This window comes from Carassius gibelio, chromosome B3 (genome assembly GCF_023724105.1).
Source record: "Carassius gibelio isolate Cgi1373 ecotype wild population from Czech Republic chromosome B3, carGib1.2-hapl.c, whole genome shotgun sequence".
Lineage (NCBI taxonomy): Eukaryota > Metazoa > Chordata > Actinopteri > Cypriniformes > Cyprinidae > Carassius > Carassius gibelio.
The window spans coordinates 10,254,433-10,281,385 of NC_068398.1; the positions used below are offsets into that span (position 1 = coordinate 10,254,433).

Here is a 26,953-nt window from a genome sequence, read left to right on the forward strand (position 1 = left end):
ACAAGGAAATGCATCTTGATTTAAGTATGTTTAGACCATTGGCACTGGAAAACAAAAGCAAACACTGAAAAAAATATTTTTGAAATGTGGGTTTAAAGGCATAATTCTCCTTCGATGCCCATTCGATAGTAAATTATGATGCAGCTCAAGGTAAACAGTTTGAAAAATCTGTTTAGACATCAAAATACAAAGACAAACTCACCCAAGAAGAGAGTCGTCTCCTAACACAGCCGCTCCCTCCACCATACATTGAGCAAGTATCGTCAGGGGCAACTTTTTCTGTTTAGGGAAAACCATAACCAAGCTGTTATGAGTGTAATTAATTTCAGTGCAGAAAACAGGAGTGTGAGGTGTGAGAGCTAATGTACCGAGGGAGATTTGACTGATCTCTTGTCTAAATCAGTGCCTTGTTGCCCCTGCAGACAGGCGGTCAGCTTCTTATGTGTGCTATGAGAGACCTGCTTTACCAGATCTAAACGCTTCTCCACCTGAATGCGAAATTAACACATGTGAAGCATATGAGCAGTGCAGTATTAATAAGAGTAGATTAGAGCAGTAGGTAAATATATCCAGCATGTGTATACAGACAACACTGATCTGATTTCATCTCACCTGCAGCAGGTCTTCACTCAGTACCTCTGTTTTTTCTGCCCTGAAATATCAGAGAGAGAGGCATTTACTGTAGGTGTTGCGCTAGCAAGAGGCTGGATAGTTTTGCTAAACACACATTATGAGATCACCTCTACCAAGGGAATGTCTATAAATCCCTTCCGTATTGAATTAAACACAAGTTATATAAGACACTTATATGGAAAAACACATGCTTTGCAGATTTTTGAATGGATTTGGAAAGCAGCCTCATAAATTGTGATAATTTGGATTGCAAAGTCAGTTAAAAATAAAAGAAAAAAGTTTTTGATCAAACAAATGCTGTCTTGGTAAACATAAAAGACTCAAACATAACAGTTAACGATAGAGTATGTGTATACATTTCTTTGTCTAATTGACTCATACTGGACTCATAATTGAAATACTTTATCATCATCTGAGCACCTTCACGTTGCTCAAAACACAAACAGATAAATAGATGAAAAATAAACATGCAAGGCAGTCCATAAGAGAAATACTAACACAAAGGTAACATAACACAACATTAAATTTTCAAGGGCATTCCAGGTCACTATTATGCATAAATAAAATTAAGCAACATTGATAGGAATACTGAGACTAAGACAAAAATTTTGCAAAATATATCATCACATTTTTATATTAGTGCTACAAGAATTACAACATCAATATTGTTATTTATTTGTAACATTTGAACTTTTAATTTAGTGCAATATGTTGTCATTTGAAACATTTAAGTGTAATTTTCACTAACAACTGCACTTAAATGTATATTGTATACCTAAGTTTTCCCACCAGTCACTATATTGTGACCATCAAAATGTTTTCTCATTTTCTCATATGACCCCACTCAACAAAACCGAATACATGTGAATTCATATATTAATACTAAACACCTTAAAGAAAAAGTGTTCCAAAAATCTTTGTCATACCTTTATGTTAACATACTTTATTAGCCTTTCGTTTTTGAGCTTTGATGCAGCCATCATCTTCTCATGGTGCAAACAGGAAATAAACTGATTTGGTCATGTGACTATTTGCACAAATAATGTGAAAATGCACATATTTAATTGAGATTCTTTATTTTTATTTTTTCCATATCTGCAGGAAGTGCACTAAAACATAAGTAAGTGAGATTTTTAGAGCTTTATCAATGAATTTTACGTTCACATTTGTGACCAGTGGGATTAAATGCTTTACTACTACTCATCTAGCTACTGGGGTGCCTCAGGGCTCAGTTCTTGAACCACTTCTCTTCTGTGTCTACATAATATCACTAGGTTCTGTCATTCAGAAACATGACTTTTCATATGACTGCTATGCTGATAACACTCAACCCTACCTCTCCTTCCATCCTGATGATCTGACAATAGCTGCTCGCATCTCAGCTTGTCTGACAGACATTTCTTTTTGGATGACGGACCATCACCTTCAACTCAACCTGGCTAAGAGAGATCTGCTTGTGGTTTCAACAAACCCATCGTTTCATCACAATTTCACCACCCAGTAAGACACATCAACCTTAATTCCTTCCAAAACAGCTAGAAACTTTGGAGTTGTAATGCTACAAACATGAACATGCTACACAACTCTTTGTTCAATCTATTGTTCTGTCCAGTTAGGTCTATTGCAATGCTCTCTTGGCAGGTCTTCCAGCCACTTCTATCTAACCTCTACAGTTAATCCAAAATGCCACTGCAATATTTATCTTTAATGAGCCGAAAATAATCACACCTCTGTTCATCAGTTTGCACTGGCTACCAATAGCTGCTCACATAAAATTCAAGGCATTGATGTTTGCCTACAAAACCACTACTGGCTCTGCAGCACCACTTACTAAAAGAAGATTATAACTGGTTCTTCCTTTATTAACATTTTTTCTGAGAATATCATAAGAATAACAACTCAAGAGTTCCTACTGAGAGTCACTACTTTGAGCATTTCAGACTGGGGAAAGGAATTTTCACAAATGAGTGAAGGGTCGACTCCACCTCCTCCAGCTCACATACATTCATGAGCTATGAAAATCAATAAAAACGACTTTCACAATCCCCTATGAATGCACCATATTGAACTCTGGCCATTACATATTCATAATGAATCACAGCGAGGATGCAGAGCAGGTTCTGTTTCTGCTGAGCCTCAGATAAGCAGCATGACCCATATGGTGCTCACATACATACAGAAGAGCAGGTTGCCATGGCAGCAAATGCCAAATGAGAATGAAAATAGACACCAGCACATCTCCTTCCCATCCACGATGACTGTGCCTTGTTAAAGTGTGAAAGAGGGTCTTGATGTAGAAAGAGGTTTTATATCTAAGAGACAGCAGCATGCATGTTTTTTTTTTTGTTTTTTAAAGAGACAATTTAAGAACAATGAAAACATTCAACATTTTAAATAATAAAGTTGTGGAAAAGCACTTCAGGAGCATCAAAGACATGCATAAACTAATAAAAATGTATGCCTTCAATGTAGTACAGTGTATATTTTTTGCAGATTAAGGCATCTGCAAATGTTTAAATGTAAATCTGACGTAAAATACCTAAAAAAAAATCATTATCTTTAATGATGAAATATGTGGGCATATTGAACCACAAACATGATGATGATAATATACATTTTGTACACACATTACATAACACAGACACAACACTTTTGCATGCATTTTCATGAAGTCACAAGATTTCAAGAAAAGCACCATTGCTTAACCAGTATTTCCAACAACACAAAAACCAAAATGTGTCAGATTGACCTGCAACATAATCTTGTATTTCTGCAACAGTGAGAAAAATCACATTTACAGAAGTTCATTTTGTTTGGCCATTCATCCAATATTTATTTGGAAGACCACTAAATTTAATCCTAAATCAATTATATCAAAATTTTAAATTAGATATTTATTATCAGATATTTATTACTTAATATAACATGTATTTAATATTTAATATTTAACTAACTTCTATTTTTTATTAATTAAATAGATAAACTGCTGTAGGTTTAAGCCATATTTAGAAAATTTCTTTCTTTCATCTTTTCATTCAGCTTCACTGCATTGAGTCTCTAAAGGTTAAAAAAGGTCATGCGTGACTTTTGAAAGTCTAAACTAAAGCCTTGAAATATTCCCTTCACTCCCATTTTACACATTTTACCAGCACTTAATAATTAAAAGACTATCATCCAAACAACATTTTTTGAAGACATTTTTGCCCTTACTAAAATCAGTATGCTGGTTTTCCTTCTGTCGGTGACTCATCACTCAGTCTGCTCACTTTGAAGACAACATGAAACAGACCCTATTGACTTGCCATAGAAATGTCCCTACTCTTATCGTGTATGACTCATCAGTGCACATTATTATATAGACAAAAAGTGTTGGATTTCATAATCTTTCATTGAAAGTCTCTGCAATGTCTATATGTTTCTTCTACTGACGTAACCGAACCCTTGCAAGAAAACTAATAAATATATAATCTACAGTTCCAACTCTATTGTGATTAGCCATTTAAACTAGATAACATTTGAGCAGACATGTGGCATTAATGAGACAAGATGCTACAGTGCATACCAATCATCAACAGTCTACAGTTAACTCACTCATTATTAAACAGCAGTGTTTTGTTGCCATAAAATGACTTTAATGCACAGACTCTAAAACAAAATCAGTGTTATGAAATTCTCCCTCTCCTGTTTTTGAGCAGCGGTACTCTCCTGTTTCAGGTCGATTGAAAAAATAAATAAATATAAATAAATGAAACAAAACCAAGGCTGCCTACAACAGATGCTTCGAGCAGAACTACTCTCCTACACTGAAAATTTCCCAAGGCATAGACAAATACAAACAAGCGGCCTGGCAGAAGAGAACAGATGATGCATGTGAATGACCCAGTGCTCAGTGAGACAGGCCTGCTGGAGCCGGGCCAGAGATGAGGCACTGACCGGGGACTTCAGAGCCCAGAGATGAGGCCACCAAAGCTCTCCTCCAGCCACTCTTCAACATGACTCACGGGCTGCAGGACAACTCTCAAAGATGGCAATTACTCTGCGAACATCCTGAAGAGATGTTTCTTTTTATTACGGTGGTTGCAAGGCTGCACTGCACAGATATCTCCCAAACCTCAGTTGAATTTTCAGTGAAATTATTTAGGAGCTAAACATACAGTTAATTTCCGCCTAAAATGGGCTGAAGACATTTAACAATTCTAATCTTCCATTAAGTTTACAAGATGTTTTGGCATTCATAGGGCGTTCACCAGCGCAAACCCTCAGTTGGCATTAAAAAAAAAACTACTGTCAGGATTTACTAAAGACAAGCATTTGGAAATTAGCATTGAAAAGACGTGGACAGTTATTTTTGCGTCTAACATTATTGAATATACATTTGTAGGAGCTTATCTATTTATCAGTATATTTATGGGAGGAGAGTATTTAAATGAATCACGCAACATGATTTACTAAGATTTGCGCTCGTCAATTCACTGGTATTTGCAACATTATTTAATGCCCAAAATAGCAGGTCTAAAAGCAGGTGGTCATTTTCTCTATGCTTAGTAGACTGAACTGGTCATTATGTAAATGATCAGCCTTCATCTGTTCTTTAATGTGTGCATTGTCAGTAAATCACCTGCAGAATTTTGCCCTCCCATTGGCACTTTTATGGAATTGCGATTTAACGCTAATTTGCCCCGTTTAGTAAAACTGGCCCATAATTTCTTATTCATTGCCGGAGGGAAATGATGTCATGACAGTGCTGATATGCTGAAGTCATCACAAGAAAGTAAAGGGAAATTTTTGAAGAGCTTTCATTGGATATAGATGCTTTTTGCTGCGAAAAAGTGTAGCTGTCACTAACTGCCCATGATAACCAGTCAAATCCTAAAACCTTTGACTGACACTAGAGGTCATTCACAGTCCTGTCTGCTTGAATGTGAAAACCTAAGGTCTGCCTGAGACCCATGCAGGCTCATATCCAGAACATTGACAAGTGTCTCAGCCACGAGTTGTAAACAACACAATCTTATTGAAACTAGTGTTGCTTACGTCAATGAAAATTATGACTAAATATCGTCATCAACGAACCTTTATCACGTAAATGCTGGTCATGTGATGATGACTACAATTAAATGTGTAATGCAATATTGTTGATGAATAAAAACGACTAAATGTGGTTTACAAAATAAAACTATGCTAAAATGTCTCTTATAACGTTATTTTGTCTTGTTTAGTTGTGTTCCTATTTCCTATTAAAAAATCATTAGGAACATGTTCCATTAAGATATTTTGTAAACTTCCTACTGTGAATATATCAAAAGTTATTTTTTTATTAGTAATATGCATTGCTAAGAAATTTCGACAACTTTGGAAGGCGATATTCTCTGTATTTAGATTTTTTTGCACCCTCAGATTCCAGATTTTTATTATTTTATTCAACTTTCATATGATGTATAAATCTCAATTTCGAAAAATTGACATTTAAGATTAAGATTAAGGTTTTGTGGTAAAGGGTCACATACATAAAATAGGAATTATGTATAAAATATGCCGAGCGTCAAGTTTACTGTTTTTCTTTTTTTTTTTTATATCCAATTTATCTACTAATCAAATGAATGTTTGGAAGATTAATTAAATCAATTACACTAATTGTTGCCATACAACTATTATAAAAACCTAAATCAAGCTAATGTCAAACTAGCCCAACTAAATATAATGAACAAAAATTAAGTATATTTTCATGTTGTTTTTTCCCAAAATAAACAATTTGCAAAAATTAAAAAAATATATATATATTAAAAAAGAATTCTCCAACATGTTGACATACACAACAACACATAATCTGGCAACATGGATTAACAAAACGTAGATAACAAAAGGTGTTAAGAAGAAGAATCAGAGAATATAGGTAGAATAATTAGCATACTTTTAAATCTACACCTGCTGTGGCGTTTCTTATTTAGTGTTATCTATATTTTTGGTTTGTGTAATACTGAAAAAGATACTGTTCACCACAGGCTGTGAAGACAGTGCTGCCTTTTACAATCTGTTTTTTTTTTTTTTTTTTTATGCATGACATGTTAAGGCAAGAAGGGTACACATTTTAGGAGCTGAGGAGTCCTCTAAATGTGTCCTATCTTTCATACACGTCCCTCTAATACCTGGAAAACCAAGTGAAAGAAATCCCTGCCACTCAGGTCTATTATGAGCACTGTCCAATCGCAGCCAAAGAATTCCAAACTTGGTCTGTGCACACGGCCCTTCCTGTGTGAGCGGACTGGTGCCTGACACAGAGGGGACCGCAGGAACAATGTGTGTGCGGACGGCCCTAATCACAGACCTCAGAACAGTCAAGACAGCGGCCACACAGACTCACGCCCTTTCTCCTACCCACTTCCTGTCCTGTCTGCAAAACCTCTTCCTGCAATTGTGACTCGAGCAGAGCCACACCACTGCCGGACCGATCCGCATAATAGCCATTCTACTGCTTATTTAAAGACAGAATGAGACTTTATCACTGCAGAGAAGAATAGTGCTGCTATATGGGCTCTTATCTGACGCCAACAGCCCTGTGGTGGAGGGATTGTTTTTGCCATCTGTTCCTTGGCTCCACTTCTTCCTCCATCTTATTTCAAGCCCTTCATCAGGCCTACAACAGTTGGCACTTTCCAAGAATAGGGTACAAAATACGGCCTGAGACTCTTACAAACTTAAGAGATTTTTTTCAATTGGTCAGTGAAAGAGGTGATCAAACTAAATATTATTTTATTTCTATTATTATTTCATATGAGGTTTGATTTTTTTTTAACCCTGCATTAAACAAGTCTGTGTAAAGACACCTGAATACCATTTCATATTAAATGCACCAATATGAAAAATTTGGTTGATTACAATAACCGATAATTCTTTATAATTAAAAACCGATAAACCGATATGTTGGCCGATATATTGTGCATTACTAGTACATTTGGCATAAGACTAAATGCTGGTTTGTACTAGTTATTAATAAACTTATATTGCCCATTATTTCAGTGCAACAATGGTAGAAACAATCATAATAAGTTGAGCTTATACATAATATGTTGATTATACATAATTTCATGCACACAACGTGGATAAAGTACAACAGGTTATCGTATCAGCTGTGTGGATGCACTTTCTCGTGGTGCTACAACAGTTAGTTTCTGCCACTGTGCTAACTGTACTAGCCAAATTACCTAAATTTAATTACCAAATATGTATTTTTGGTTTCTAAAAAAATATTAAGGTGAATTTTATGATAAATAACATTTCATCACACATATTTAAAGGGATACTCCACCCCAAAATGAAAATTTTGTCATCATTCACGTACCCCCATGTTGTTCCAAACCCTTAAAAGCTTTGTTCTTCGGAACACAATTTTACATATTTTGGGTGAAAACCGGGAGGCGTGTGACTGTCCCATAGACTGCCAAGTAATTTACACTGTCAAGGTCCAGAAAAGTATGAAAGACATTGTTTCGGCCTTTGTTTTGCTCACAGAAGCATGGTAGCGGGCCTCGTTTTGAACGCACTTCATTTAGAGAATCGTTTGCCTTTTCTTCATTTCATTTATTTAGACAAGTTAATGACCAATAAAAAACACATTAAAATTAAGATACAAATTATACCAAACGAAATTTGTTCCAAATAAAAGAATTCTTCAAACAAAACATATGAAGTGGTCAAAAAATTATGTCTGACCCACTTCCCTTCTTCCAGCGTTCTGCCATTCGGTTTACCGCCCCTTATGACGTTTACAATTTCTTAATTAGCAAAATTAACTAAACAAACCACAAACCATTAATATTTAAACAAATAATATAAAGAAAATACACTTTCTTAAATGGCTACAACAGACATTGTCAGAATAGTCCATCTGTCATAAGTGGTTCAACCATAACGTTATGAAGCGAAGAGAATACTTTTAGTATGCGAATATAACAAAAATAACAACTTTATACCACAATTCCTCTCCACTGTGTCTTTACATCACCGCAGCGCCATTTTGGAGAATATCCACTGAACGCAAGCAGCGTATGATCTTCTGTGTCAGTCGGACTGAACGGATGCGCTGTTTTCATTCAAAGCAAAGCGTACTGTAAATACACATAGAAAACTTATTCTTGTGTAGTGAAGGAAAACCTAAGAACACAGAAAACAGCGTATGCAGTTTGCGTTCAACTCATATTCTCCAAAATGGTGCTACGGGGATGCAGAGAGACACAGAGAAAAATTGGACTGATTAATGTTTCAAAACGAAGTATGCTATAAATGACGTAGCAAGTGTTCTGCATTCGTGGAAAGGACTAGTTTTTCCACAAGCTTTAGGCATCCTTTTAAAGAGCAGACATACTAACAAAAGGACAATATACTAATAATGTACTTAGGCAAGATAGAAAGGTTACATTTGTATGTTAATGACTGAATATTACATCCAAGCAGTCTCTATAAAAGTCTTATATAGTGGGATATGAGGACAGTTATCTGGGGCATCACACACAGAAGTGGACCACCTCTTTCTTAAGGATGCTCTACATGCAGCCAAAGAATATAATATAGAGAGACTGTGAGCAAAAAATGAAGTAATTTTATTTGTTTGGCAAAAGACCAAAATACCAAATATGGACAGAACACTGTAGTGTCCTTAGTTGAAGCAGAATGTGAACCGATCATCTTTTCACGTTTTTCAATCAAACTCCCAGGGAAGGGTTAGGAACGCTACAAAGTACGGACACAAAGAAATGTTTACTGGTATTCCTACACCATTATTTTTCTTCCTCCCGATATATCCTCCGAAGAACTACACACAACATGATACAGAGAGCAGAGCAGCTGTGGGTCTGTCACCCTGCATATGTGCAAACAGCTCTTAGCAGCGAGGGCAGCGTAAGGATGTCTACACACTAGAGAAAGCTATACTGGAGCCTAAAAGAAATCAGCAACAATATTAAAATCACCTAATATAGTGTATGTTCCTCTGTTGTTGGCATGTTGATGTGCCAAGGCATGGACTACACCAAGATCCTTGAAGTTACGAGGTGGGGTCATGGATAGGATTAAATAGATCAATTGTTACCCATAGGTGCTCAGTTGGATTGAGACCTGGAGAGGCCAAAGCAACACCTTGAACTCTTTGCCATATTCCTCAACCCATTCCTGAGCTATTTTGCAGTATTTTGGGTGAATGTTACCATGTTTGCCATGAAGGGATGAACGTGATCTGCAACTATCTTTAGGTAGGTGGTACATGTCAAAATAACATCTGCATGAATGCCAGGAGCCAAGGTTTTCCAGCATAACATTGTTCAGAGCATAACACTGCCTCCACCAGCCTACCTTTTTCCCATAGTGTATCCTGCTACCATCTCTTCCTTTTGAAAACAATGCACACCCAGCAGTCCACTGATCCGTTCATTAGACCTGGCAATTTTCTTCCATTGCTCTGTGGTCCAGTTCTGATACTCACATGCCTATAGGCACTTTTTGTGGTAGACAGGGGGTCATCATGGGCACTCTTGACTGCCGGCCATACGCAGCTAAATGTATGTTTTGACTCCTTCTTTCATGGCCATTAGTACATTTTTCAGCAATTTCAGCTACAGTAGCTCTTTCTGTGTGAATGGACAAGATGGGCTTGCCTTAACTCCCCACACACATTAATGAGCATTGGTTGTCCTCCCTTGCACCATTTTTTGGTAGGTTCTAACCAATGAATACCGGGACACCCCACAAGACTTGCCATTTTGAAGATTCTCTAATCCATTTGTCTAGCCTCATTCCCTCAGATCTTCACAGTTACCCATTTTCCTCTTTCCAACATGGGAAATTCAATGACTGACTGTTCACATGCTGCCTATTATATCCCAGCCTTTGACAGATGCCATTGTAATGATATAATAAATGTTACTGACTTCACCTGTCAGTGGATTTGATAATATGGCTGATCAGTGTATACACAGTATATACTGTTCTCCAGCATAGATGAATCATGAACATGCAAAAGAAAGCATTTAGGGTCCGTTTTCATTCATATTTATTTTGAATTAGAATTTCTCATGATTTTGGTTATATGATAAACATTAGCATTCTTCCTCTGCATCTGGAAACTAAAGGTGTGCAGATGCTCTAAGGTTGCAAGAGACTAATACCCGGAGGAGTCCAGCAGGCAGACATATCCATCCAAGTGAAGCATCCTACACCCTGGGTGGCTACACTTGTCTACTGACTCTGCTTCAAAGAGCCATTTGAGCCCGACAGGTAGTCATTCCCCTGCTGCTATGTCTCGGACAGAAGATGAGCCCCAGAGCCAGTCAGATGACAGGAGCATATGTTTAACAGGACACTTAAAGTGTCTCCCACAGCCTGTAACACAGGAGGCCAGAGGGGACTGTTACCAGAAACAAGATCAAAGCCGGGGGTCTGTATCAGTATGGATCTTTACAGAGACAGAATTTACACTGTTTATTTTCAGAGGGAGGATTTTCCTCCTGGGATATCTGACATGCATTTGGTCTGCCTATCACGTCAAGTGCCAAAAGCCAATTGCATTCTGGACAGGACAGGATATAGACCCAACCACTGTGATCTTATAGACTTCAAAGTTAGACATGATATAGAAGAAAGGACGTAGTTTGTTTGAGTGAGTATATGTGACTTGTATACTCTGTATGACATGGCATATTAAAAGTTGATAAATAGAGGGGTCTGTGCTAGGGCTGGGCGATATATCTAACGATATGATCATGCGCATCTAATCAGTAAATCTGATTCCGTGATTACAGCTAAATCACCATCACCTGCGTAGATCACTGACAAGCTACGCAATATCATGTTCATTATCCGAGATGAATCACCTTTAATAATGAACGCGATATTGCATAGCTTTTCCGTGATCTACAGCTCTGTCTATTAAATGCTGCTCCATTTAAAAGCAGGTGATGTCGATTTAGCGGTAATCACAGAACCAGATTTACTGATTAGATGTGCATGATCATATCATTAGATATATCGCCCAGCCCTAGTCTGTGCTTGTATGTGGTTACTAGTCACATAAATGCAGTTTAAGATGGCAATCTGTCATCTCTCTGTACATTAATTACATAATTGAGATGCCTGAACCTAAAGCCTTAATGGTCAGTTGACACTAGAAGGAAAATTTGGTCATCTTTATTTTTTTTTTCAAATAAATAGTTTTGTCAAAAGTATCGACTTCGGTACTGAAATTTTAAAAACATCCACTTCCCGCTAACATTTGAGTGCTGTTGAGCAGATTCTTAAACACTGCTAATTGGCCACTGTATTCACATGCTCAACAGATAATGTCTTTGATTGGCTACAATTATCATCACTTCACACTCTTAACCAAGCACTCACTCAGAATCACACAGGAACGTTTATAAGCCATGTATATCGGCGGATCCTTAATATGTCTGCACATAGCTTGATCTGCTTTCAAATGCCCCTATGTGCTTCTGTGTGAGTGCTCGGAGAAGAGCGTGATGCCATCATTGTAGCCAATCACAGACATATCTGTTGAGTTAACGGTTTTTGATTATATGCATGAAGCCTATACTGTGTAATGATTAAAAAATAGATTTAAAAAAATAATAAATAAAAAATAGCTCACCTGATTCATTTAAAATGTTTCCTATCTTTGGTTTAGTGATGGGTATTTTGATTCCTCTGAGAGACTAGTTTAAATAATTTAACTTAAAAAGCTTTTTTTTTTTTTTGCATTCCTTCACTTGATTTATTCAGTGGCTGAATGAAGGTAACATCAGTACACCTGAGGCAGGGTGTTTCCTCGGAGAAGGCAAAAGGAGGCTGTGATTCCTCAAAATGAGAAAGTATGTATAAGAGCATTAAAATATGAGCAATATAACAAAATTGGAGATCAAATAGTGTGTAAAGCACTCAGTTTTCTAAAGTAATACTGTTTAACTGTGACAGAAAGTAGATCTTTTTTACTGAGCTCCTAGAGCATGGTGTTTAATGTGAGTGGAAACAACAAGATACATATAAAAAGAAGCATTGCCTCTACATTGCTGTGATTGGCTAATTTCCCTGTCATTGTGATAATGCCTACCTCTCTTGTTCGCAAAAAACAACTTGAATGATGTAAACTGATGAAAATGGACAGACTAATTAATTACAAGGTAATTATTTAAATCACAAGCCCTTGGCTAAATTAAAGATACACCTCAGTTTCTACGACCTTTGATATTTACAGAGAATGTATTGACTGAAAAGGAGGTAAGTATTAGTAATACAAGTCAAACAAAACCACCAAAGCATTTGCTATCCCTTCAAAAGGCAGAGATGAAATATTGCATGCAAGTGAACTAGAACGACTTGTTCACTTCTTAAAATATTTGCTAAAAGAAATGCTGATTGTAACCAAAACACGACTAATATTGGGAAATATTAGACACAACAGCACTATTCTTCACACTCAGAATAAGTCTCATAAATCAAATCATGAGCAGATGCAATTGAAGACTTTTCTACACTTCGTCATATTCTATATTCCTATTATGTTATGTTTCTTGCACCACCAGTCGCTCTCTGACTCTTTGAAATAAAACGCTTGTTGCTCATGTAGATTTAAGACTTCTATGCAAATTACCTCTATTATGATTGGCTAATCTCTGCTTAGTGACATCGTTCATTCTGTTATTCGTCAAGCCAGGCCAAGTACTGAAAACTGAATAGGCAGTGATATGTGAACGTGGGCAGTCGTACTGTATGTTCACACATACTCATGGTTGTCAAAGCAATACTATCTCATTTTTCTTTCTTTTTTTTGCCTATTTTCCATTAAAGATGTGTGTGGAGTTGGAAAGAAGCTTTGCATTTTGAATGTCAGCGTACAGTATGTCTACATAGTACATCAAACTCATATATTTCAAAAGAGCAATATTTTCCCTGATATGTCCCCTTTAACAAGCTCCTGCCTTTAACCCCAGGAGTGATATTAAGAATTCAGCCTTAAGACGGCTCAGCTTCATAACTGAAAATGAGATGATGTGGCTCAGAGGAATATTTCTTGCTAGAGGTCACACTTGCAATTTGTCTGTATTCGCCCAAGCTGATATTTTACCTTCCAGCACAGTGTGGTTATTAAGCGGATATTTATCAGAAAAAAATGGTTCCACAGAAAACCTTTAACATCTTTCCATTGCACTGAAAGGTTCTTTAAGGAACCCAAAAATGGTTCCTTTGTGAGATGGCTGTGACATTTTTTTAAGAGTGTAAGAAGAATGGTGCAGAGGAAACTGGCAGCTCAAATTCTACCTCCTCCTCGCTCTGCACCTAAGATGAGTATATCTGATCTAGAGAGAGTAATACACTCCTATCCCACTGTGCCGCCCACTCTCCCTCTCACACAAGAGATGCTACATTTTAATAACTGGGAAACGGAGAGAAAGAGAGTGTGAGAGAAAGAGGAGCAGGAAGAGGCCTGGAGCGTTGGCGGTGAACTGCATTTCATGCGAGACCTGCTTTAACAGGATCTCTACAGAGTATATTAATGAAAAATTCTACATTGAAATGCAGCGAGAGACATAAACGAGATCCGAAGATGGAGATAAGACTGAAGGACGGGGAGTGACACAAGACGAGTATAACAGAGAAACCCACTTACTAGGGCTGTGTGGTGAACTAGGTCACCACTCTGTTAAATATGCAAGAATAACTGCAAGGAACACACACACACATTCTGAAACATCGTTCATTCAGGGAGTGTAAAATGTGATTTATAAAAATAGCAATAAACGTTCCTGCCCTGCAGCACAGCATATGACCAGATGTCTGACCTAAAGATACAACGTCAACTGAAGCACAGATTTTTTAGTGCTTTTTCACAGCTCAGGATATGTAATGGAGTTCTTAGTTATGATTTAAGCAGCATCATAATCTTCAAAGCTCTTTAGGAGAAAATAAAAATAGATACAAATAACAAAATTATAGAGATACGGAGCTATAAAATGAATGTTAACTGCATAACTCTTAGAATTTAGAAGAATCTTATTTGAGTTCATATTGAAATCATACTGTATTTGGGCAAATTTGAGCACCATTTCAGAGTTTATGTGATCTCTTCTGAAATTGCAATTAACACAAACTTGAATTCCATTCACCATTGACTTTGACTTTCATAGTATGAAAAAAAAAATACTATGGAAGTCAGTGGGTACCGTCAACTGTTTACCAACTTTGTTTAATATTTACTTATGTGGAACTTGAGGGTGAGTAAATGATCAAAGAATATACTTTTTAGGTGAACTATCCCTTTAAAGGGCATCTATTATGCAAAATTCACTTTCGTTTTGGTACACAACCCTATAATGACAGAAATCCACCCGCTCCTTTTTTTAATCCTCATAAATCATAAGCAATGTCTCAGAACACGCCATCTGCAGAATCCATAAAAATATGTGATGCCACTTTGCACAGGCCCCGCCCACGACTGTTGATGGACACTGACATATTTGCAGAGACCCCGCCCTGAGTGAGTCGCACACAGTCCACCATGTTTATCTTCACGCTAGAGCATTTAAATCATATTAGCAACTTAGACAGCATTAGGTACTGTATATTACACTACTGTCACTTAATATGAGTAATATGAGTGCGTCGGATGTCTGCACTCAGAAAACTATATATATTAGAAGTTTAAACTAATATGCCATTAAAACACGATTTCAGTGCTATAGACATGATAATCAGAAGAAAAAAAATTGTTTTTGTTTTAGCAGAGTTTTTGAAGTGCTAGCTGTAAAGGCACAGGGGTTGGGAGCAACAGCTCATTTGCATTTAAAGAGACGAGCACAAAAAGTCAAGAGTGTTTCTTCTTCCACTCACAGGCATTTTCAAAATGATATAATAAGTGATATGTGGGGTATTTTGAGCTAAAACTTCACAGCCACATTCTGGGGACACCTAAGACAAATTACATATTGTAAAAAGGGGCATAATAGGTGCCTTTTACACAGATGCAATGATCAAAGAACATCACCAGAGAGAAGTCTGTCAATAAAAAAAATAAAAAAAACTTTTTTATTTGATTTGAATTTTCATGCCAACTTTAAAGTGCAAGAAAACAATTGAGACATTAAAACATCTTCTAAATGACTTTTCTTTCCTGCGGGTAACACAGGCTTTAAAGTAGATTATAAGGCTATGAAGAACATTACACAAATTAAGTCCCCTAACAAATAATATGCACCCATTTAATTACTGCATATTTCTGTAGGGTGCATTTGGAGTGCGAATGGTAGAAGCTGAGGGCTCTGCTTTGTCTTTTCACCTTCCTGAAATAACAGGATGTAATTACCAATATCAAGTAGGCAGCATGCTGTAGATGAGCAGGCTTTAAAAACCGAGATGCATGGTTACTAGGCAACCAAATGTGAGATTCCTATATCATTAACAGCCAAGATAAAGTTTTGAAAAAAAATGGACTGTTACAGTGAGATGAATACAGATCTGGAGATGGGAATCTGGGCTGACGAACAAACTAAATGGAGCTTTAATTCAAGAAAGATTAACCAGATCCATAGCATTTAACAAGCCAGGAGGAAACAGACTGATTTATTGTTGAATTATAACTGATATGGTAAACCTCTATTTCAAGTCAAATTAAACGAGGACTGTTGAAAAAGGAAATATTGTAGAGATATGGAGCCTTTAAAATGAGTGTGGACTGGATAACTCTGATCACTTAAACTCGAAAGTAAGTTTGAAGAATATCTGAGTTTATATTGAAATCAGTGTGATATCTTAGGCCTGGTTCACACGGGACGATTTTAAAATTGTCGGCCGATTTTCCAAACCTGAGAGACCCCACACACGGCGATAAAAAATCACGGGTCTAACAGTTTTTGTCGTTCAGTGTGTGGTGTGCAGCCACACGGCAATATCAACACATCACACACGAACCGATTTGACTCCAGGTCAGACGGGAAATCTCGCAAAATCCATCGAGATCAAACGTTACGTGACTTCAGAGTAAACAATCATGGCGGACGAAGAGGATGCAGTGGCAATAGTTTGTGCTTTGTTTTTAACGGAAAAAACATAAGAAAAACAAGAAAAGGCGATGGTCAAAGAGGTGGAGACAACGCGAGCATGGATTATACTTGCTACGTCATGATATGGAGGTAAGTTGATGTTTTATCTCATAGAAATGTTGTTATGTACTACACAGATTAATAACTGTTGAAATAAACGTTCATATATTCGTTTCCATGTACTCTGGTGGACTGCAGTTGTGGATGTAGTTATGCCCATCGACTTTATTTGTATTTGTTATATTATATACGCCGGCTGTTTTGATTTTGTTTCCCGGTACTTCCTCACCGCCTCGTCACCTCGCTTTCTGATTGGCTACACGCCACAGTCCACAGGCTGCGTGATTGTTTGTCCTTGGGACACCACACACGAGAAGAAATCGGGCAAAATAAATCCAACATGTTGGATATCCCCGATTTGAGATCGGAGCGGTCCCGACGTTCTTCCGAGCAGAGGAGAGCAGTCTTAACACACCACAAACGGCATGAATATTTGATCAGATTATTTTACGATAATCGGAACATCCTAAGATTGTCGGAAGGGGTGAATCGGGGCTAAAATCGGCCTGATTATCCTGCCGTGTGAACCAGCCTTTAGCTTCATTTACAGCTTGATTTAATGTAGGACTATGACAGTGATGGTATATGACTTCAGATGTAAACCGTTAAGCAAATTGTTAAGAAGACTGCAATATTTTATAACTCAGTTTCAACCGCTGCCTACTTGGTTAAATGTTTGTAATTGCAAGATTGTAAAATATTTTTTGTATTCCCAGCCATCTCGAATCAGTCAACAGCTGTACAAATGAATGTCAATTTCAGTAAGTGTATAATGTTCAGAAGCAGCTACACTGACGGCCACTGTAACTTTCTGCCACTCAGCAATCTACTGTATCTTTTATTAGAAACTCCTGCAAAGACCAGCAAAAAGAACACTTTTATCAAGCCTTTACATCTATGAGCAGGTAATGCCTCACTTCTGCAGTAAGTTTCTTTTTTGCCTCTCTTTTTGGTTTCTCCGTTGCTAGTGCTAATTGAAATATCGCCATGTTTTATGCATTTAAGAACTTAAATAATTTAAAATAGCATCTTAAAAAACCATTCGCGGTCACTTCAGGGAGCCAATATGTTACCAAAAGATTGTGCATGTTTAAAAATACAAAGAAATTGTGCACAGAACAAGTCGTGCTTCTTCCCCATCACCCCCAGCCCCCCCACTCCCCCATCTGAATTTATTGCGATTATAATAAATCTGCAATTTGTGTACATGCAATTTAAGGCATGCAAACTGCACTAAGGTTAATGGATGAGGTTCAACCTTCTGAACAGTTTTATCACCAACAAAAATGCCCCTGTTGTGGCTAACATGATCCTGAAGCCCTCAGGAACAGTTAGCTACCAGAGGAGGGCAGTTATCCAAATCATATGCTCTGTAAGTGATCCAAATGAGTGAATGAGAAATGTATGAGTCAGTCTAATAATGAGCGCTGCCTAATGCAGGTACTGTAGGAAAAGTCCTGCAGAGCAGTCTGCCTGATTCAACCAAACAGCCAAGCATGGAAGAACTCCTGACTGAGAAAGCCTTGTTGTGACTCAAACACCAAGTGATCTCACCTCTGCTGTTTCTGACCAGCTCATCAGCGCTAGAAACAATGAATCATGCTCAAAGCTGATTCACAAATTTGAACAAAGTTCTTGTGCATGGCCATGAAAACATGAGAAGTGCTGATATTGTCAAGACAAAAGTTCCAGGTGACTCTGATGTGGCACTCTGGATAAAAGCAACATTCAAATCAGTGCTCTGGGAATCAAACCGATTTACTTGTCATTGCTAGTCTCATGCTTTACTCTACATCTTTACAATATGGAGGTGGCACTGATGCACCTTAAGCTGGCAAACCAAAGCTGGTATAACACTCGAATTGGATGCATCCACTTGGAGCTTAAGGAACAACATCCTGTTGTTGGAGCTGCCAAACCAGAAAAAATCCTGAGCATGTGAATTACTAGGTGTATTGCATATCTAACTGCAAAAGCTTAGCGTTGCTATGCTGTTGATGTTACACTGCATCATTGCATAATATGTAATCACATTGTGATCTACAGCATCCGAATGGAATCAGCTTGGCTGGTACTGCTGGACAACAAGCGTAGTCTCTCTGGTAATGCTGGTCGTCCAAAGTAGTGTTGGATTTCGTAGGGGCTAGCAATAACAAGCTAGCTTTGAAAGCATAAGATCCCACGCTCCCTACATAATCACCCTCCAAAGCCATGCATACTACAAAATACAAGAACACACAGGCAAACAGAAGCCAATCAGCAACATGAGACAATGCTGTCACATTAACTCATGTCTCATTCAAAGAGAAAACTTTACAGTACAATGCGCATAATATTACAATAATAACACTTCCATTCTCACTCAGTCTGCAATAATGTATGCAAATACATATGCTAACAGACAGGCAGAACAGCCTATAAAATTCCTTGGACTGATGGATATAATTGGACAAACATTTTGTGGTCCCAACCCATCCAGAGATGAAATACATATAAATACATTTAGACCACTTAACTTATTGAGACTTTCAACCAACATATATATATTTTTTTAAACCAAATCATCTACCCTGCCCTTTTGCCAGAGCTCATACTAGTACCAACATCGAAAAAAACACAACATATCGCTCTGTTATGTTGGAAAAGTGACATAAAAATGCATTTGCATAGCTCTCATAGTGGAAAGTTCAAACGTAACATTATTATATCTCAATTCTGCGTTCTAGTCATTGGTCGGAAATCAATTAATTAATCTTCCTTTCTTACAGCTGCCGTATTGAGTATTGCAATTTTTCCCAATCATCTTTCATACAAGTGATAGTACATCCATTCTTCATAACACTGTTTCTAGTTTTACCTTGTTTCACGGGGCATGCATTCTGACACACAGCCTTGAGAAGTCTCACACATCCCAATAACGGAAAGCAACAGTCACTGCTCGGTAACCCTAGTCAATCTGGGTTTGATTTGTGACTGCAAATGCTTGCTTGTGGTCAGAAGGACGTCATGAGAAGCCTGTGTGCCAACTCAGCGGTAATGTATTCCGGCTTGAGAGTGTGTGTTTTCTGAGCCAGACAGAGGGGTGAGACAGATCGACAGAGACAATGAGTGCGAAAGAGGACTGTCCATTCCTAACAGTGGATTCGTTTGGGTAATTGGACCATGCATTAGCAAGGGGCAGCCTGCCCTTAATTGCTCTACAGACATCTATTACTGCACAGCAACGAGTATTATTTCAAAAGGCCTGGGCTTTGGAATAAGAGCAGGGAGTGAGAGAGAAAAAGGGGGAAGAGGGAGAAAGACATAAGTGAAAGTGTGCTGGTGGCTACAAGGATCTGACGCTAGAGGACTCTAATGCTAATATGTTCAGTTCTGGAATGTTCTATAATCTATGAAAAGAATCATGATGTGCTATATTAATCAATTACACCCCAAAGTTGTTTTTTGATGTCATAAAAGGTTTCATACAGAAGTTCTGCTTTGAAAAGACTATTTATTGAAGAGAAAGGCCTTCAATATAATGTAATTCATATATATATATATATATATATTATATATATATTAGGGCTGTCAAAAATAGCGCGTTAACGACGTTAATTAGTTGTTTGTCGTTAATTACGTCAAATTTTTTAACGCATTTCATGCATGCGCAGTGTGACAAATTATTCAGGTCAGAAAAGTCTCGTCTATCTCTGAATTCTCAAGATAGTAAAAAACAGCGGCGAGCGCCACGACGAAAACACAGAAGAAGCTTAAGGTTTTACCCCATTTACTCTCAAATACATTCATGCCAAGCTCGATAAACAGAGACGACTTTGGTAGTTGATACGCTGGAGCTTCTTCCTGTTATAGCGTCCTGTGTTTCAAACTGCGCATGCGCAGAGCGCCTACATGCAATGCAGCGAATATTACAGCTGTTTGGAAAAGCATATGCATTTTTACTTTAAAGTATTGTGGCAGAGCAAATGAACACCTCCCAAAAACAAGAGTGCCCAGAGTGCTGCTTATGTGATGGTGGAGCATGTTTGTGTTTCTCTATGCATAATTTCATAGATATGTGGCTATATTTAACCACTGGTTCACCTAAAACTCTTACACTATCTGTAGTTAAATGGCATGGTTTGATATAGTGCTCAGGTAAATTTGATTAAGTAAATGTTAAACTTTTGAAATTCAGAAAAAAAAAGAACCACATATTGATGAATCAATACATGAAAATTATGTATCTGTGTCCTGTTATTTATCTTTTGGTATGCATTTCAGGGAAAAAAATGGTTAGGATTCAGGTGTAATTGCAAATAGTGATTAATCATGATTAATCCACTGAAAATTCTGATTAATTTGATTAAAAATTTTAATCATTTGACAGCCCTAATATATATATATATATATATATATATATATATATATATATATATATATATATATATATATATATATATATATATATATATATATATATATATATATATATGTATATATATATATATATATATATGTATATGTATATATATATATAATACAATGTCATTCATAATGATTCATGAAAAGCTCATTCCCCAATAAATATGTAAGCAATGGCATACTTTTTTCCCCCAATGCTTGCTTTTTATCAAATGTTAAAATGCTATACTATTATCCCATCATTCATCTTGGAGCAAGTTCAAATTAAAGGTCTAGAACTCTTTATTGTATTTTTGAAAAAAAAAAAAAAAACTGACAGGAAAAATGATTTCCAAAAAAAAAAAATCTAATGTAAGGCCACTTAAAATGTAGGTGGTCACTGCTGTGCTTAATTGCCAGTGAATAACTCCTATCAGTCATCCACTCTCTCTCACTGCAGGGACTGATCAGCACTAACCAGTGAACACACACCAGCAGGGCTGGCATGAGTTTAGTCTTAGTGCTGCTGACACTGCACACCTGCGTGCCCCCGGAGACACTGAGGTAGAGACTGGAGAAGAGAAGAGAAGAGAAGAGAAGAGAAGAGAAGAGAAGAGAAGAGAAGAGAAGAGAAGAGAAGAGAAGAGAAGGAAGGAGGACCTCTTTATAGAAGCGTTTCCCAGCTATTAAAATCTAGGACACTGCAGATACATAGACGAAGAGACGCCGTGATGTCTGAAAAAAGACACTGTCCCTGTGACTTACATCAAATATAGGCTAGGCTAATGATAGAGCTACAGTAGCGGGGCTAAAGGCTCGGCTTCTGAGTCCAGGCTGGCACACTCTGACCCAGCCTGTGTTTTAGGACAAGTTTGAGAACTGGAAAATTATCTGAAATTGGAGATGTCACATTGTCTTCAAGGAAAAGAATATTGAAATCAGAGAACAATACATAATCTCAACCACTGGACTGTAGGATTGAGATATATATTTAGACCATTGGTCTAAAAACTCAATTCCTGGAGGGCCACAGATCTGCACAGTTTTGCTCCAGCCCTAATCAAATACACCTGATCCAGCAAATCAAGGTCTTCAGGATTACTAGAAACTTCCAAGCATGTGTGATTTGGAGCTGGTTGGAGTTAAACTCTGCAGAGTGTTGGCCCTCCAGGAATTGAGTTTTAGGCCACTGATTTAGACTTTATTGGTATATAACAACCGGCCAATACCAGACGAAGATAATGCTCCATTCTAGTGAGCTGCCTTGTTGTCTACAGCCTACATTGACAGCCATTTTCTAAGGTAGCAATCTAACCTAAATGAAAAAACACAGACAACCACGCTAACAGCTCAACACTGTTGTTATAATGTTATTAGCTGACACCAATTATAAATACAGCACACAAATATTGCATGGATGAAACAATCACTTTTCAATTAAATTGACCGGTCTTATTGTCACTTATCTGAATGAATTAACTTTTTTTTTTTTTAATTTGTTCCTCAAGAATTTGGCTAAAATAAGGTATCAAAGATGGCATAAATTTGATGCCTTATGATGCCTTAACTGGATAGTTTACCCAAAAATTTTAAAATTAAATAAACAAAGACCTATAAGACACATTTTCAGGACACAAATGACAATATTTTTTAATCTACATGTCAAGCATGTTTTATACTTCTGATTAATATGCTAAAAAAATTATAATATTAATATATATATATATATAGTTGTTGTTTTTTTTGTAAATAAAACTTTATTGGAGATAATTGGAGTACGTTTTGTGAGAAAATACAGTAATTGCACAATAATAATATATTTCTACTTCAAAATTTGATGTTAAATTAATTTCATATTTAATTTGATAAACAAGTTAATATGTCAATAAATGCCTACTGTATCTGTTCATATATAACGCGATTGTGTCTCTACAGAAGAAATTGAAATTGAAAAAACTGCTTGATTCACATTAATTACTTTTACTATGGCTTTAGAAACTTTTTTATAGCTTGAATATTGTGGTTACATGGGTGCATTGGGAAAAATGTGCCTCTACCTACATTTTTGGTAAAACTTTACCCAGATGTACCTTTACATACTATTCACTGCAGTTCCAACTGAAACGGACACTGTAGAGGCAGTTTAACACCATCTACTTTCAGTGTTTTTTACAGACATTGTAACTAAACTCAAAGATGAAGCGCATTAACCTTTTATCGTCACTCACCGACACCGTACCTTTTACTTTCCATCTGCCTCAATACACAACACATATTTAGGTTCATCTTAAATCAAGCCCACGTTGTGCCCAAATTCAATTTAGCTTCAACGAAAAAGATACATCTGCAAAATCAAGAAGCTAATGAGAAATGCAGCATGTGTAATGAGTCTCAATCTGATCATAAGAAACTGGTTTGCTTTTCTGTATGCTATAGGGAAGCGCTGTTAGATTTTTTGGTTTAAACTCCTCTTTATGTCCTCACAGGCCTTTGACATATGATTTCTCTCCAGACTGCAGTTTATTCAAATTATCAACAAAAGTACCACAATTAGTACTAGTCACAGCTGTTAACCATGTTAATGACCAAGCGGCAACCTCCCGCTCCCTCTCGTGAAGTGACTTAAACTGTAATTTGTCAATTGGCCGTAGACTCAGTCAATCCCATAGACTCCAAATGTAAAAATCCCCAACTTTACAACAGAAAAAAACATGTTTACAGCCTGGTTCAAAAAATTATTTAGGTCTATATAGCTCATTTTGTCCTTCATGACAACTATGAGTGGGGTGAATTTTTTTATAACTCACCTGTTTAAATTATATTAAGCCTTAAATTTCTGTGTAATTAAGGGGCGTGGCCACTTGAGTGACAGATGGATTGCCACTGCTGTCACCACTGTCAAGTTAGGTGGGCGTGGCTTCAGCAACCAGCTCCCGCCTTTTTGCCCATTTTCGATTATCCGGGAGTGATGCGCTGCCAAGATGGCCATGGCCGCCAACACCCCATTTTTCGCAAAAATGATTTTGCGTTTTTTCAGACAACAACATTGTCAAAATGATCCCCGTTTACACAGATCCACAAAAAAACCCCACTGTCTTAAGCATAAGGCCACTATACTTGGTAAACATATAAAACACATGCGCATGAAATCAACATTTTCACAAATTCGTTTTTTTTTTTTTTTTTGTAGTTTACAAGCAGACGATAAAAATATAGTTTCCAAAAACTTGCACTTTGAAACACATGGACCCATTGTTCTGTGAACGAACGGCCAAAGACATAAAACCCCTGAAATAGCAGTGTTTGGTTTATATACAGTATAAAAAAAGGATTCCCTGCAACGTGTGGGCACTCCCTGTTGTGCGAGCACATTTGTAACGCGGGGCCATTAATCAACACACTGTTCCCAAGCTCTGTGCTGACGGTCGAAAAACACACACAACTCCATAAGCACTTACAACATACTGGTCCCAGTAACAACAAGCTGACAGTTCTGAAAGAAGAGGGAGGCTAACATACATCCTGAGAGAGAAAACACTACAGGCAGTGCACAACCCCACCAAAAACCCTTAACACTCACTGCCACAAAAACATGAATGAGAGAGGACTATAAATATAGTCACAATGAGAATACAAATACTGGCCCCTGAGCCAGATAAACACAAATGCACAGACACACAGAGCAGGGGGTAGTCATTTTCATCACAGTGGGCAAGAGGAAATGTGATTCACAAATGATGAGAAATGAAAACAGCAGGGAGGATTGGAGGGGACACAGCTATAAAAGCATCTGGACAAATGTCAAATACATAAATACAAATGTATACACTAGGGCTGTGCAGTATTGCAGTACATACAGTGTGATTATAGAAATGTTTGCTAGAACATTATACAACATGAAAGAGGAGTTTAGTTGTTTACGGTTGCTATACATTTATATGGATTATCAACTATTTTGTGTATTTGATATTTTATAATGGCTTCAAACACGGCTAGTCGAACAGAAGTTTGCATCGAATATATATTTAAATGTAATTCATTCCTGTGATGCAAAGCTGAATTTCCAGCATAATTTCTCCAGTCTTTAGTGTCACATGATCCTTCAGAAATCGTTCTAATGTGTTTGCTATGTTTGCTGATTTAAATTTTTAGATGCTTTGATGAACAAAGTTATAAAACGGCATTTAGAAATGCTGCGAGGTTTGCATTAAATCAAGCGATCGCATAATCGCGTTTTTCTGGAGGGACTGGCTTGCTGACATGTTTTCTGGTGCGCCCAATATAAAAGATAACATGTCAGCACTGCAGTGAACGCACTCACAACAGACCCAGAAAAGAAGACAATGCTGAATAAAGTCATATTTTTGTTATTTGTGATGCTTTAGCAAATTCTAACTGACCCTCTGATGTCACATGGACTACTTTGATGATGTTTTTCTTACCTTTCTGGACATGGACAGTATACCGTGCACACAATTTCAATGGAGGGACTGAGAGCTCTCTGACTAAATCTAAAATATCTTAAACTGTGTTACAAAGATGAACGGAGGTCTTACGGGTTTGGAATGACATGAGGGTGAGTCATTAATGACATAATTTTCATTTTTGGATTAACTAACCCTTTAATTGCTGATTAAAAATACAAATTTATTTCATAAAAAAATTTAAAAAATTAAAACTCAAACTTCTGAATTTTAGGTTATTCATTTAAAATGTTTTGAGTCTGAGTCTGCTGTTTTGTTAGTATTATATAAAGACTTTTAATTCATGTTTATAAACACTTTTAGTACTTTTGGAGGTTTTGTTCATGAGGTACCAAAAGTATCAGAAAATAACAAACTATGCTTCAAAAATAATCAAATAACTGAAAATATATCATAATATGAAAAGAGCAATGATGGTAATTTCTGTTTCACGTCCACTTTGAAGTGAAAAGCGAGCATTGTATACCGAAATGAAGGCAGATTTGTGTGCGACTGGCTTGACTGCATACATAAGAAGAGAAGAGTCGATCATGTCACAGGAAGAACAAGTTATGGCATTTAAAATCAAATTTCAAATCAAAAATGCATTTGCTTTAAAAAATGTTCACAATGAGATCAGTAACACACATTACGAAAATAAAAGCTATATTGATTTCAAGCAGACTTTAAATATTCTCAAAAGAAAAAAAAAAAACTGGTGTTGATAATGGGTAACAAAAGTCGGTGATGTAACAAGAGTCATGGATCATCTCTTGCACTGCATTACCTCTGCACGAGTCTGTCAAGGTCATGAACACAGTATCGAAGTGCAACTCTCAGCTGACATTGGGAGATGTGACTCTGTGCTTCTAATACATTAAATCTATTTTCCAAAGCAAACATCAGTCTAGTGTGTCCTCCCAGACCCTGGGACATATTATTAATGAGTCAGGACACTGTGTTGTTTAGGAAACATGTTGTTTCTCATTACTGCACAGTTACAGACAGGATGGCACAATGGGCCGCTACCACAGTTCCCTGGACATTATACCAGGGAAAGGTAGAGAATACTAATGCAGGGCTTACACACAAACACACACACACACACACAATCTCATGCCCTGAGCAATGCTGGAACCAGGTTGGAGGAGCTCGGCTTGCGATTTTCCATTGGCCTGCTGATGCCAGCCAGAGGCACTAAAAGAGAAACTTCTCTTCTACCCAACCCACTAAGAATGGATTTGAAATGATGACCCACAACACTGTGGCATAATCACGCAGCAAGGAGCCACCCGATAGCGACACACACCTTCTGGCCTTTCACAATGCCCCGTG

At 37.2% G+C, this 26,953-nt stretch overlaps 1 protein-coding gene across 7 annotated transcripts in view; it reads right to left on the bottom strand.

Moving 5' to 3' along the window:
• The window catches only part of LOC127953617 (rho GTPase-activating protein 44), a 61,382-nt gene that overhangs the window by 33,325 nt on the left and 1,104 nt on the right, over window positions 1-26,953 (bottom strand). For all 7 annotated transcript variants that reach the window (XM_052552842.1, XM_052552848.1, XM_052552846.1 and 4 more), the window contains exons 2-4: window positions 613-652; window positions 369-488; window positions 203-279 (exon numbers count right to left, since the gene is read on the bottom strand). In XM_052552842.1, the coding sequence (XP_052408802.1) occupies window positions 203-279; window positions 369-488; window positions 613-652 (237 nt within the window). The remainder of the gene's footprint in view (window positions 1-202; window positions 280-368; window positions 489-612; window positions 653-26,953) is intronic.